Source organism: Nyctereutes procyonoides, unplaced genomic scaffold (assembly GCF_905146905.1).
Source record: "Nyctereutes procyonoides isolate TBG_1078 unplaced genomic scaffold, NYPRO_anot_genome, whole genome shotgun sequence".
Taxonomy (NCBI): Eukaryota; Metazoa; Chordata; class Mammalia; order Carnivora; family Canidae; genus Nyctereutes; species Nyctereutes procyonoides.
Window position 1 is genome coordinate 18,310,502 of NW_026575133.1, and position 15,999 is coordinate 18,326,500.

At 34.7% G+C, this 15,999-nt stretch overlaps 1 protein-coding gene across 2 annotated transcripts in view; it reads left to right on the plus strand.

Annotated features, from left to right (window-relative positions):
- ATRNL1 (attractin like 1) overlaps positions 1 to 15,999 on the plus strand; it is a 777,593-nt gene that overhangs the window by 19,454 nt on the left and 742,140 nt on the right. For both annotated transcript variants that reach the window (XM_055300426.1, XM_055300427.1), the window contains exons 2-5: positions 5,349 to 5,432; positions 7,257 to 7,370; positions 13,522 to 13,650; positions 15,403 to 15,611. In XM_055300426.1, coding sequence (XP_055156401.1) covers positions 5,349 to 5,432; positions 7,257 to 7,370; positions 13,522 to 13,650; positions 15,403 to 15,611 — 536 coding nt within the window. The remainder of the gene's footprint in view (positions 1 to 5,348; positions 5,433 to 7,256; positions 7,371 to 13,521; positions 13,651 to 15,402; positions 15,612 to 15,999) is intronic.

The following is a 15,999-nucleotide window of genomic DNA, read 5'->3' on the forward strand; positions in this document are numbered from 1 at the left end:
TAATTCTGTTCCTCTCACAGTCTGAGCCTGGGGCTGTTTTTCAGCTTGATCTTCACTCTGAATTCAGGAGTAGAGATTCCTTCACTTTAAATGTTACAGAGTCCCCTGGCTTTTACACTGTATCTAAAATTAGTGGTTGGTGAATTAAGTCTTATAGGATGTTGGGAAAAGCTGCTTATGGGCAGGTGTCTCATGAGGCACTCGGCTGGAGTTTTCTTCCTTCAGCTTATCAATGACTTTTTACAGCAAATCAACTAATTCCACAGTCCTTAGAATTACCCTTGCTACTGTACTTATCATATATTAGAGCTATTGCATTAGCCTGTTGTCCATGCATAACTTTCTACTGGTATCCCATCTCAGCTCACAGGTTTAGAGTCTTAGTCATTGTGATGCTGTGGCATGCCAGGAGTTATTACCATTCTGTCTACCATCTACCCATTGAGTGATCCAACCCTAGAATCCTGTCTTGAAGATCTGCTTCCTGCTGGTAACTATTAGTTTGGTCACCGCCGCCCCCCCCCCCCCCCGCCTCCCGAAGCAGAAGTATCTGCTTTTACACTGAGAAATGAGCACATATAATATACTTGGGAGATGCAGGGACACTGACTGAATCATACAGAGAAGTAGCCAGTAAGAATTATGTTATCAAGTCACCTACCACGGGGGGGGGGGGGGGGGTGGGGGACGACGACGACGACTAGAGCTTAATCCCACTGGGAAGTACTGGGGAGAAAATGCACTGCATTATAATCCCAACAAAGAGGTAAGGAAGCTTAGGGTATTTACACTTTTATCCAATCTTTCATTGACTAGGGGATACCTCTGGGAGGATATTGATTTATAAGCACTTTCAGCTTATCAGAGGAAGTGTAGGTTCCAGCAGCCAGAGGGGAGGCCTCCAGCAAAGATGCAGGTGCTCACCTAAGGAAGTCAGGCAGAGTGTATGGAAATAGCAAAGAGGGTCTGAGAGAATACGGGGGTAGCACAGACACTGTTGGCTACTTCAAAAGATATATCTGTTTTATACTATGTAACATAATGCCAAATTACTTTGGGAAGTTGTGACAATTCTTTTTTCCACATCTTTGCCAATATTTGATATTATTCTTTTTAACTTAGTTTTGTTGTGTGCACAGTGGTGGTATGTAATTGTGATTGTATTTTGCATATCCTTGATTATTATTGATCGGTTTGGGTCCAATCAGAAAAGAGAATCACATAATCTTAACAGGGAAGTTTTAATGTAAATAATTTTTGATTGTACCGGGGATTGGGATAATGAGAAATCGGCTAGTAAGAAGTAAAGGTTTCTCCAAACGATGTAGAGATAGTGGATATAAGGAGGAGCCACTACTAACCTTATGGTTGAGATAGAACACTTACGTACAAGTTCCCACCTCCTGGCCTGAGATCCAGACCGTGTTGAGAGGGCCTGGTTGTGGCTCCCTGAAAGGTACAGTTGCTGTCATGCTGCACTGGTAGAAATTGTTTGATATCTGCCCTTTGGAACTTGCTATGGTTATCTTACTGAGAGATGAAGAATGCTGTTTGTGAGGCAGTGTCTCACTGAAGGCACTCTGCTGCAGAATTTCCTGAGGGGAGGTGCTAGGAGAAGCTACTGGTGGCTGGCTTGCTGGCCATCACATTCCATAGGATCCTAGTCCTGGAGAAGCCAAGCTGCAGGAGATTGTTAAGTACATTGGAACCTGGAAACAAAACTCTTGTCTCCTATACTTTTTCTAGTGCACTCTGTTGACAAAGCATGCCAGCTTAACATCATGCCATCTGACAAAGAAAACATATTTAAAGGGCCCAGATCTATTTTCACAGAGTAGGTAAACTGGGTTTTGAGGCGAGAGGCAGTGGATAATTGGCACAGTCTACCCTTTGGTTATTCAGCTTCTTTATGTTTCCTTCTAAACATATGTGAATTCCCTAGCAAACAACAACGCTATATTTTTATCTAAGAAGGTACACATCTTCCAACTGAGGTTCTCACCCTTTGACCAAAAAGAAGAAGTACACAGTTCGAAGGGTCATTATATCTGTGGTTGGTTGTATTAATTACTCTTCATATTCATAGTCATATTGAATATGCCATTATCTAAAGTCTAAATTGTAGAGTTAAAACAAATTGTATGTAAAATAAAAATGAGGAGAGAAGATATACTTATAACTAGCAAATAGAAACTGTGTAAAACTGTTATGATCTTTGTTTTTATGTGTTATAACATGATAATTGATATCTGTGGTTTTGTTCTTCTACTCCCTATTTTATTTCCCCTGCTCTCAGCTAGAGTCTCAGGCTGTTGGAGTTTCACCTGGTAGAGTCCAGTGGGTTGATTTCCAGTCATTCTGCTTTGGTTGAATATTTTTTATGGGCCTGTCTTCTGGATCTCTCATCCTGTTTTAGCTATGTTTAAATGTGCTGTAAACCTGTGCATCAAATTCTTAATATTGATTAGGGTAGTTTTCAGTATTAGTATGTCTATTATTTTTTCAAATATGCTCTCTTACTTTTTACAGTTTTCAATTAATTGCCAGAGTTTTAAATCTTGTCTTTTGTTGAGCTTAGTAAAGCATATTTGTTTTATATGACACATCTGATAATCTCTGTAGTTGAAATCTTCAGTTCTCTTTCTGTTGTCTGTTGGTTCTTATTTTGTTGTCATGCATCTTCATATGTCTTAGTATCTTTAATTGTGGTAGACATTTTATTTGAAAAATTGTTTTTTTTTTGAAAAATTGTTATATTTTTATTTGAAATAATTTGAGGTCTAGAATGATGTTATCTTTCTTTAGAGTATTTTTGTATCTTCTGTTAGGAACTTTGGCCTCCTGGCATTTCCAGTATCATTTTAAGCCAGTTTTAAGTCTTGAGGTTTCCAGCCATCCAGTTAACTCATAGCTAGGCTGCAGTCAATGCAGGGGCTAGTTTACTTCTGGTACACCCTTACTCTAATAACAGGTCATGGCATCTCAATTCAAAGTGCTGTGCCATCTTGAGCCTGTACGTTTCATGGGCCATTGCCTTCAACTGTCGTGTCCCTCCCTGTTTCAGGCTGCCAAAAGCGCGCCGCTTTTTGATATTGTCCTCTCAATAGGCAGGTCTCTCCAGAGCAAAAAGCAGCTCTGAATGCCTGCCTCTTCTTAAAGAATTTGCAAGGTCTGGGTCTTGAGTTGGTAGATCTTACTATTTTGTTGCTTATAAGATGCATTTAAGATTTTAAAATTGTTCCTCAGCTTTTTTTTTTTTTAAGATTTTATTTATTTATTAGAGAGAGAGAGAGAGGAAGAGACACAGACACAGGCAGAGGGAGAAGCAGGCTTCATGCAGGGAGCCCAATGTGGGACTTGATCCCGCGACTCCAGGATTACACCCTGGGCCAAAGGCAGGCACTAAACTGCTGAGCCACCCAGGGATCTCCTGTTCCTCAGCTTTTTAAAGTTGTTTTCAGTGCAGGATTTGTCCGAATTACCTTATCTGGTATTGTTGGAAGTGAAAAATCAGGACAAGTTATTTAACTTGTTCTTTATAGATTGTGCCTCAGTTTTCTCATCTGTATTATGGTGTTAATAATTATTTATTATCTTGTAAGGTTTTTTTTGAGATTTTTAAATGAGGTAACACATCATGCTCTTACAGTAGATCCTGACACAGAAAATTCACATTTTATTACTAATTTGAGATATTGGAATTTGTTCTTAAAAAACTTTCCCAAGCATGAATTAGCCCCTTTATTTTATTTTTTTTTAAAGATTTTATTTATTAATCATGAGAGACACAGAGAAAGAGGCAGAAACACAGGCAGAGGGAGAAGCAGGCTCTATGCAGGGAGCCGGATGTGGGACTTGATCTCAGGACTCCAGAATCACGCCCTGAGCCAAAGGCAGACGCTCAACTGCTGAGCCATCCAGGTGTCCCGAATTAGCCTCTTTATTGCCTAAAATAATCTGCAGGGATTATGAAAGATTTACAAATAATGTTTTTATTGACTGACATTTCTGTGAACCACGATTTAGGTAAATGAAACTTTTATTTTCCTAGTGTAGTTAAGATGAGTTTATACTATAAGGAAAATTTTATTTATCTAAAACTAAATAGTGACCTAGAGATCTATGTGCATATGTGTATATTATGTATATGTATTTATGTATAAGTGAATATATAAAGACTGATAAGTCCTTGTGTGTGTTTTTATAAATAGATGTATTTGTATAATATATAAAATCTAAATGGGAAGATATCTTAATTACTTAGGTGTTTTGTGGATAAGACAATTGGGCTGGAGCTAAGGAGAACAAAATGAAGTACAATTGAGATCTTGTTTTAAATATTTTTAAATTATAAAAACAGAAATTTTTCTAAGAATTGTCTTTTTTATGTTTGAAATAGAAGATAATTATAAAACCTTTGATTTATCCTATTTTCAAAATTGAGTTCTTGGTATAAAATAGACAAGAGAAAATCTTAAAAAAACAGGTAGTTGCACACAGTAAAGTCTGGTGACAACTACCCTAGCAATTCTGATAGATGTAACGGGACAGATTGTGGCGATACTTGTGGTGCATCTAGTATAATGTATAAACTTCTTAAATCACTGAGTTGTACACTTGAAACAGGTATCACATTGTGTGTTAGCTGAAATTAAAATAAATGAATAAGTAAATAATTGCTTGAGAATGGATAACCTGAGAACTAAAGAAAGCCAAAGCCAAAACCAAAAGCAAACATAGCTAACACTGTAACTCTGAAAGTGGTTATGTACATACGCTATTTCTCTATTTCTTTGATCTGCATCTTTTTTTTTTTTTAAGATTTTATTTATTTATTCGAGAGAGAGAGAGAGAGACACAGGCAGAGGGAGAAGCAGGCTCCATGCAGGGAGCCCGATGTGGGACTCGATCCCAGGTCTCCAGGATCACACTCCGGGCTGCAGGCAGCGCTAAACTGCTGCGCCACCGGGGCTGCCCTGATCTGCATCTTTTAAAGTGCTTTTGACCTTCCTTCTTTTGCCTCCATCTTATTTTTGTACAGAGGCAATTTAACTTCATCTATTTTTGCGTTAAATCCATCAGTAGAGGGTTCAATTTTTCAGTGTATTTTTTCACTGTGCAAAATTAAACAGTTGAAATATGTCAAGGTGTAGAGAAATCCAGAATAAATTGTTTTGAGTTGTAGGGAGATACAGGGCAATTTGAAAACTTTTCTAATTTGTAAATAAATTCTCCCTGTGGAAAATGCTACATCTCATTTCTTTGGTTTAATGTCTTTTTAATTTTCTTATGCTACTATATGTTTTAAAGTTACTTTAAAGTAATTTTTTCATGATTTTGTTTTCTAGGTTAACAGAACCTTCTGGATATTTAACAGACGGTCCAATTAACTATAAATATAAAACTAAATGCACATGGCTAATTGAAGGCTAGTAAGTATATAATTTGGATTAAATTGATTTTTAAATTTTATTCTGAAATGATAAAGAAAATGATCATATCAATGTTAAAGTATTAAAATGTAATTTTATAGGTATATAGCTCATTCAGTTGCTTATAGTATATTCAGTTATTATTCATGATATTTTTATTTTTTTTTCAATTTATTTATGATAGTCACAGAGAGAGAGAGGTAGAGACACAGGCAGAGGGAGAAGCAGGCTCCATGCACCGGAAGCCCGATGTGGGATTCGATCCCGGGTCTCCAGGATCGCGCCCTGGGCCAAAGGCAGGCGCCAAACCGCTGCGCCACCCAGGGATCCCTCATGATATTTTTAAATGAGATTTGCAACTTTTAGATATCACATTTAATATAAAATTTTTAAACTTTATTTTATTTTATTTTTTTTTAGGATTTTATTTATTGATTCATGAGAGACACAGACAGAGAGAGAGGCAGAGACACAGGCAGAGGCAGAAACAGGCTCCATGCAGGGAACCTGACATGGGACTTTATCCCGGGTCTCCAGGATCATGCCCTGGGCTGAAGGTGGCGCTAAACCTCTGAGCCACCTGGGCTGCCCTTAATATAAATTATAGTATCCCTTTACTTGTGATAATAGTTTGTTACATATATTTTAGAGTTATGTTAGTGTGGCAGTAAGTAGACGTTTTTGGCTTACTTTAAACATCTTGTTATGGAATTTGAAGATGCCATAGAGAAGATAAAAATATTCCATGCTGAATTATGCCATTGGTTTATACTCTTCAGTATTTTAGTTATAAGGGTATTTTTTTTTTTATAAGGGTATTTAAAAAGAACATTTTGTAAGAGAGAGTTAATTATCCTTTTAGGAGATTTTTTCAGTAATTAGGGCCTGAGTTTGGATTGATCTATTTAAACATACTGTGAATAGATCATAAATGAATTGATACAAGTTATATTATGGTTCTTAAAGAGTGTATTTGGAAAATGTTATTTTTGGGGAAGGTTATTTAGATAGGTTTTTAGAAATTATTAATTTCCTGTACATTGATAGTTTCATTTTGTTTATTTTTGTCTTGTTTGTTTGTTGTTTTTTAAGTAATCTCTATGCCCAGCATGGGGATTGAACTCATGACCCCAAGCTACATGCTCTACCAACTGAGCCAGCCAAGTGTCCCCCACCCTTTTTTTTCATCTTATTTATTTGTTAATAATATATCCTACTGAGACCTTTTGATTAAAATTTCAAGACCATAGTAGGGCCTTTAGCTAATAAGTATTATGTAGAAATACGAGATGTTACTTATTGAGTGTTGAATTTTAAAAATCAACTTCATTCAAGTTTAATTCGTATACAATAAAATTCATGTTAAGTGTACAGTTCAACATAGCTCCAGTAATATATACAATCTGTGTAATGTCCACCTTAATCAAGACATAGAACATTTACTGCTGACTAAAGTTTTAGAAAATGGTGATTTATATATACAGTTAATAGATTTTGAAGTTGCATGTCATTTTTACATTTGATTTATTTTTAAAATTTTATTTAAGTAATTTCTACACCCTACTTGGAGTTCAAACTCACAACCTTGAGATCAAGAGTTATATGCTCTTCTGACTGAGCCAGCCAGGTGTCCCTCATTTTTATAATGTATATAATACTCTTTATCTGTAACTTAATAATAAATAGAATTTTTTTTGTAAATCGGTTTTTAAAAAATTTTTTATTTGTTTTTTGTAAATAGGTTTTTAATACAGTACTCAAATTTTTTTCTGACTCTGCTTTGAATATTACATATGAATTTAAACATTTTAATATTTTTTTCAGTCCAAATGCAGTGTTAAGATTAAGATTCAATCATTTTGCAACAGAATGTAGCTGGGATCATATGTATGTTTATGATGGAGATTCAATATATGCACCTTTAATAGCAGTTCTTAGGTGAGTAATTGTGTTTTAATTGGTGAATTGACAGTTGTAGAGGAATAAGTGTAATTTATTAATTTTAAATATATACTACTCTGGGCTTTAAAATAAATTTAGCAGAGATACTGATTGCTAAGTTTCAGAGATGTTATAATACTATGTTGCATATTGTGATTGTCAACTTAGGTGTATATATAATAGTGTAAATTTTGATTTAGTAAAGATAAATGAGTACTCATTTCAGAAATGTAGATTTCCTAAAAAGTATCCTTTATTCTTGCTACATATAGTTTATTCTTTTAAAATGATGTGAATATGTTTTCAGAGCTACCTATTAGACAGATTAATATGAGTTCTAGATGACAAAGAGATAAAGATGTGTATGTTTTCTATAGTTGTCTTTTTATTTTAGTGAAATGATAAAATTTCCAATTCTGTAAATAAAAAGTTAAGTTACACTTTATGTAATGGTTTAATAATGGGTATGTTTCTTTCAGTTCTCAAAATTTGGGAGTTTTTGTTCTTTCAAAATACTTATTGTTAGTAGTCAGGCAGTCAGATTTAAATTTTAAAATTACAGCATTTTCTTTTTTTTTTTTTAAATAAAAAAGCATCTTTTAATTCCAGTATAATTAACATACAGTGTTGTATTAGTTTCAGGTGTATTTTACACCCTCCCCCCCCCCCCACCTCCCCTCTGGTAACCATCAATTTGTTCTCTGGATTTAAGAGTCTGTTTTTTTGTTTCTTTTTTTTTCTTTGTTTAGTTTCTTTTTTTTTTTTTTATAAATTAATTTTTATTGGTGTTCAATTTACCAACATACAGAATAACACCCAGTGCTCATCCCGTCAAGTGTACCCCTCAGTGCCCGTCACCCATTCACCCCCACCCCCCACCCTCCTCCCCCTCCACCACCCCTAGTTCATTTCCCAGAGTTAGAAGTCTTTATGTTCTGTCTCCCTTTCTGATATTTCTCACATATTTCTTCTCCCTTCCCTTATATTCCCTTTCGCTATTATTCATATTCCCCAAATGAATGAGAACATACACTGTTTGTCCTTCTCCGGTTACTGTGGCCAAGTTCAAAAAGGGTGTTGCCTGAGTTCTTCTCTGGGATTTTGATGGAATCTTGTCTCACATTTAGATCTTTCATCCATTTTGAGTTTATCTTTGTGTATGGTGCATGAGAGTGGTCCAGTTTCATTCTTCTGCATGTGGATGTCCAATTTTCCCAGCACCATTTATTGAAGAGACTGTCTTTCTTCTAGTGGATCGTCTTTCCTCCTTTATTGTATATTAGTTGAGCATAAAGTTCAAATGGTTCTCAAAATATACCCTAAAAACTACAGAACACTTCTGAAAGAAATTGAGGAAGACACAAAGAGATGGAAAAATATTCCATGCTCATGGATTGGCAGAATTAATATTGTGAAAACGTCAATGTTACCCAGGGCAATTTACACGTATAATGCAATCCCTATCAAAATACCATGGACTTTCTTCAGAGACTTAGAACAAATTATTTTAAGATTTGTGTGGAATCAGAAAAGACCCCAAACAGCCAGGGGAATTTTAAAAAAAGAAAACCATATCTGGGGGCATCACAATGCCAGATTTCAGGTTGTACTACAAAGCTGTGTTCATCAAGACAGTGTGGTACTGGCACAAAAACAGACATATAGATCAATGGAACAGAACAGAGAACCCAGAAGTGGACCCTGAACTTTATGCTCAACTAATTACAGCATTTTCAATATCAATTTAAAAATCTTTTCTATGTAAGTAATATAAATTATTATAAAATGTTTTATGAATAGGAGAAAATATATTTGACATAGGAAAAATTAGGATTGTGGTGATCAGTGTTGATTTTGAATATAATTAACTAACATGATTGTTGACCAAGTTACTGATTTATTTATTCTTATATTTCTTATATCCGTAGTACTGCTTATATGTTCTGTTACTGTTAAAAATTTAAATGAAGATAAAAGCTTATTGTTCCCTTCAAATTTTTAAATTTTCTTTTTTCTTTTTATTTATGTTGCAACTACTTTGTTTACCAGGAATGTAGACTATTATTTTTTTGGATAGACATGTAAGGACTTGTATTTCTGAATGAATATTTCACAGTGACTCTTTAGCATCTTAGACACATTCATAGCAATAGGATTATGGCTATTACTCTAAAGACTTTCAGAATTTAATTTTTGAGTTGTCTGAAAATTATTTAAAGGGTTGCCACAAATACCCCTTCATCCAAGGACAATAGGTAGAAAATGGAATAGTCTTACGGATAATTATATTGTAAGATAATTCATAGTAACAATTAGGTAAGATTCTGGGTTCATACATTAATTTTTAGCAATTTAGATTTTACTCAGCTATCGTTATTCTATTTTTATGATACTGTTGACTGTCATTTAGATGTGTGCCTTTCCATTTGTTTTGTTCATACTTGTAACGACTTTGCATTAATTAACAGTAATCCATTAACACTCTTACCAGTGCTTTTTTGGTAGTAAAGGAAACTTTGTAAGATAATTAGCAGGATGGAATTTAGTATATGTCTGTGAGGATGGAACCAGTGACTTTTTGTTAGCAAGTGCTCCTAACAGCTATCTTGAAAGAGATGGAAGATGTTTACTGAGTATCCACTTGAGCTAAGCAATGTACTAGGCAGTTTAAATGTTATCTAATTCTCACAAGGATCTTGTGGAAGAAGTGGTTATCCCCATTTTATAGCTGAGAAAATTGAGACTCAGGGGAATTGTTTTACTTCTAATAGATGATGGAGCCAGGATTAGGACATGACAGTCTTCTGATCTAAAAGCCTGTATACTATGAATTCAGAATCTAAGTGTTTGAATGATTCCAGTTATGTAAATGTACATTATTCAGCAAATATGTGATAACTTTCTCAGTTCCAGAGACTATCATAAGCCTGGAGAATATAGTAAGGAATATGATCAGGCATTGCAATGAATTCACACACGAGCTACCTAGAGTTGGGCCAGACTTCACTGCTTGAGTGCACAGCCCTCCATAGGACTGCCCTTAATTCAGACACCAGCTTCAAGTTTAGAGATCCTCAGGTCCTACCCACACTTCTGACTAGCTGGCTACAGATTTAGGGGTACCCACCATCCCTTCAGGTGCAATAATTCACTAAAATGACTCACAGAACTCAGGCAAACACTATACTTATGATTATAGTTTTAAGATAAAGGAGAAAAATAATTACCAGCCAAATGAAAAGACATATAGAATGAGATCTGGGAGGATCACAAACAACTTTTGTCCTTGGGATGTGTTACCTTCCCAGCACACCAATGTGTATCATCATCCAAGAAGCTTACCTGAGCTACAGGTGCCCAGAGTTTTTGTTGGGGTTTCATTATATAGGCATGATTGATTCAATCATTGGCCACAAGTTCGAACTCAGTCTCTAGTCGCCCTCCTCTCTCTGGAAGTTGGATTGATTTCTTGTGGTTCAAAGCCTCAACCCTTTAATTGTATGATTGGTCTTTCTGGTGTGGCCAGCTCCACCCTGAGTCACCTCACTAGCATAAACATCAGAGCTCCCCATGAATAAAAAGACTCCTATCACTTGGAAAATTCCAAGGATTTGGAGTCTATATCAGTACACAGCGGTTAGGCACTGGTGGCAGCATGCACACAGAATTTTTTACTCAGCACAGTAAATATTATAATCAGGTTATGAAAAGAGTGGTATATGATTTTATTTTATTTTAAAAAAATTTTTTTTGGTATATGATTTTAGAAGTAACTAATTCTTCATGGTGAATTTCATCATAGGTAGAAGAATAATAGGCAAAGTATGGGGGCCAGATGGGACATTCTTGGTAGAAAAAACATGTACAAAGGCATAGACACATTTAAGAGCATTATGTTTCAGGCTAATATAAGTAGTTGTGAGTAATTTGATCATAGGAAATGTGAAGGGATTGGTAGGAGCCAGATTACCCAATAAGCAGTAATCAGTACATCTCCCGAATGCTTATTATGTACCAGGCAGTATGCAAGCAAGCGTTCTTTATATATATTAATTCCTTTAATCTGTGCAGTATTCCTTTAGTTAAGGATTATTACTGCCAAGAAGTTTATAAATTCTCCATTCATAAATGGGGAATTGAGGCACAGAGAGAATCAGTGAGTGGCTCAAAGTTGCCTACCTAGTAAGTAATGTAGTCAGACTAATAAGTCTGGTTTTTTAATCCTTTAATCACTGTATACCACACTAAGGGAATTGAGCTTTCTTCTAGAGGCAAGACTTTAGAATGTGGAGAATGGATACAAATAGAGAAGTGTTACTGTTTTATTGTGTGCAGACAACTGTTTGCTGTATTGCATGTTTGTAAAATCACATGTAATAATTTGGGGCCTGGAAAGATAATATATTCCTATGGAGAGTGCCTGAAGACACTAGCAATCCAGTCAACTGAATTTAGATATTGAGGTGATTCACACACAAGCTGCAGTGCAATCTCCTGGAGGGCTGGTCTTTTACTAGTTCACTTTTACTTATAGTCTTTGGGGTCCCAGGTCAGAGCGAGGAACCTGGGTTCCACTTTTCTCCTAGCTCTGTAAAACAACCCAGTTTCTTAAATTTTAGACTTCATCTCCAACTTTGAAACCAGCAAATGCCCATAAGGAGAAATGACTCCAGTACCTGGGCTCACCATCTTCTTAATTCTCCAATTCAAATTAAATTTTTTGGTTTTTATGTAATTTGTCATTTTTCTAGTTGACTTCAGTGGTGGGGTTAGTTGGTCCAAATTGCTTGATGTGTCATACAAGATATGCAAACCTTCTTTTTTAAAGTTTATTTTAAAAAATAAACAATTTATTTAAAATTCTTTTATTTATTTTTAAAATATTCTTTTTTAGAAAACTTATAAATAACCAGTAAAGAAATCTATTCTTTGTTTCAGAGAAATTTATATATATAAAAAATATAATATATAAAAATATAAAAATATGACAGATATATTTATATATTAGTTCTATATAATATTATAAATAGATATTATATATTTATTATAAAGACCTGGGAATATTATTTTTAGCAATGTACTTACTTCAAGTAATTTCACTATAATGAAAAATATACCTAAGACTCATATTATAGAAAATTTGAATTCTTCTGATAGTCCTCTTTTAAAATTTTTTGTTCCTTCACAAACATAAATTAGTAGATGCAGTAATAATTAGGAAAACATGAAGATTTGATTACTTATTGTTTGCTTTGAGAATATGTTTGTAAAATAAATTATTTGACTATTTCATATCGTTCTGTTAAATATGATTTGAATGAGAGAATTCAACTCCTGGTGATGCCTACACAGAAATTTAACACTGCCTAAAGGAATGGACTATTACGAGTAATGTAATTTGTTAGCAGCTTGCTTTCATGTTTTACAGATTTAGAGAGAGTAGTATGGTATAAGTAAATGAAGATACGTAATATTTCCTCATGAATAGGAGAATGAAAAAGGGGAAAGTACCAGTTACTAACTGGTTACCGCCCCAAAACTCTTGCATGTTAAATCTCCCCACTCCCACCATTAGTTTTCTTTTGTGTATGTATGGGCTGAAGTGTCCTTTGGAATATTAATTTAATTTGTATAAGTATGCAAAATTTGAAAGAAATGTAAATAATATATATTTTTAGATGACCTAAAATACCTGTCCTGGAGGTGTACAAGTTTAACTAGAATGCCACTGTAATCACTTTGCTGCTGTGGAGTGTTCTCTTAGCTTCATTAGAATTTGCAACCAGAGGAATATAGTGAGGCTATAGGTGGCCTTAAGAGATGGTTTACAAGTAGGTTAAGAGATCAACCCATGATATAACAGAATGGATAGCAGGATAAAGTGAGAAATGGGATGCTGCAGTGCACATGGTGTGAAGGAAGGAAAGGAGGGTCGTGGCATGAGAGCACATGTTCATCCATTGGCAGCAGTAGGAGGACCAATTGGGTGGAAGATGGAGAGGAACTTTTTTTAGACTGATCATTCTAGTTGCTTATTCTGTTATACATATTTAGGGATGCTGACAAGGGTATTTTTGAGTAAATTTTAATGTGATAAACAGTCGTATGTGTATTAATATATATTACATTCGATTTTGGTCTCTTACAGTGGTTTAATAGTCCCTGAAATCAGGGGAAATGAAACTGTGCCTGAAGTTGTTACAACATCTGGCTACGCACTGTTACATTTTTTTAGTGATGCTGCATATAATCTAACTGGTTTCAACATTTTTTATTCGTAAGTATTCTTAAAAATTTTGTATTGTAATGATTCTTATAACTTCAAATTATTTGTTTTTATAGATATCTTCTTTGTGAGGAGCAAGATAATGTGGTAAATTTCAAAATTATAGGATTAAAATAGGATAAAAATCTCAATCATATGCTGTAAAGTACTGTCTCTAAGCTTGTTTTCTAAGTGTCAGGACTTTATGGTAGCAAGTTTGGTTGACATTTAATTATGAAATTTAAATTTTGCCTTCAACTCAGGGCATGATCCTGGAGTCCTGGGATCGAGTCCCACATCAGGCACGCTGAGTGGATCTTGCTTCTCCCTCTGCCGGTGTCTCTGCCTCTCTCTCCCTCTCTCTCTGTGTCTCTAATAAATAAATAAAATCTTAAAATAAATAGATAAATAAATTAAAAAAATAAATTAAAAATTGTTGGTAAATGATTAAATAAAGAAGTATAAACTAGAGTAACCTTACTTGTGGTAGCAGATGTGGGATTAGTGGGAGTCTTCATCTGTGTCTCTGCTTGAAGGTATTGTACTCCTAATTTGAAGATGGGTTATGTGAACTGCCTTTGTTTTGTCTTTCTGTTCTCCAGAGACAGTACTGGATACTCTGTGTACATTATGTTCTTTGATTTTCTTTACAACAATTCTATCAAATGGGTATTTTTCCCATTTTACATATGAGGAAATTGAGGCTTAAGGTAAGGTAGATGGATATACCACTGTCTCCTCTAAAAGAAGAAAAATAATTTTTATTAAGAATCTATTATGTGTCTGGCAGTTTATATAAACTTTTATGTCTGGAAGTCCCATGGTGTAGTGAAGGAATCAGAGATGATGTCAGATGCTTTCACAGGAATGACCACAGAGGAACTTGATACACTTTTTTTTTTCCTTTTTCTCAGGAATGTAGAATATAACGAGAGAATTTTCCATCATGAATAAAATATTCTAAGTATTTTTTTTTAAGATTTTGTTTATTCATGAGAGAGAGAGAGAGAGACAGAGAGAGACAGAGAGAGAGAGAGAGAGGGAGACACAGGCAGAGGGGGAAGCAGGCTTCCTTCAAGGAGCCGGCTATGGGACTTGATCCCAGATCCTGGGATTATGCCCCGAGCCTAAGGTAGACGCTCAACCGCTGAGCCACCCAGGCATCCCTCTATGTATCTTTAGATTGTTAGAATTTGAAATCAGTAAGTTGTTTAGGATTTATTTTATCTCAAGCATGTATGCGAGGAAGAATAAGTATATAGTAGAATATAATTGGTTAAAAGGCTTTAAAATAAAATTTGATAATTATCCCCTTTCTTCTATGATAGTATATAAATGATAACATGCTATTTAAATAATATTATATAACCAGGTTATATCTTGGCTTTTCATGTAGTTTCAGGTATTCATGAATTTAATTATTTTCTGTAAAATGTATATTCAAAACACTTGAATACTAAGTCTTTATAAAACATTGTGTTTGGAACTGTATAGATTATGCAAATATGGAGTGTGTAGTCCTTTGAAGTTTGAAGTATGGGTGACAACGTAAACTCCCTGAATGAATTAAGATCAATTGCAAATAAATATTAAGTGAATTGCATTAGGGACAAAAGGATACAGAGTAAAGCATTGAAGCCACATTGTGAAATTGTGTTAACAGAGCACATAAAACAGCATAAAAGTGGTAAAGTTTACAAAATATCAACCAAAATTCTTCTGTAATTACCTTGAATTTGAATATATATGAATTATATTTTACAGAATCAATTCTTGTCCTAACAATTGCTCTGGTCATGGGAAGTGTACGACGAGTATTTCTGTTCCAAGTCAAGTATATTGTGAATGTGATAAATACTGGAAGGGTGAAGCTTGTGATATCCCTTACTGTAAAGCCAATTGTGGCAGTCCTGATCATGGTTACTGCGACCTAACGGGAGAAAAATTGTGCGTCTGCAATGATAGTTGGCAAGGTAAGCATGTGATGGCTTTTTGCAACAATGATTCATATTTCTAATAAGATTAAAAGAAATTTTATACTCCTTTGTTTGCACAGCCAAATCTCATGTACTTTATTTTTAGAATTTCAGATGAACAATCAACTTCTTAATAGTTTGTTTCTTCACAACTGGAATTGGTAAAGATTTTGTCTACACCCTGTTTTGACAATCAAGTGAAATTAGATTTGGTGATCTTTTAAAATAGTGGGTTTGTGATCAATATGATCTATAATTTTTGGTTGAATCCTGAAAGGTTTGATGACTTGACTGACTTTAATGCATGTTGCATTCAAATTTGATTTATAATGGATAACATAGTATACTGCAAAAATACTGGTCTTCTATGGTACTGCAGTATGTT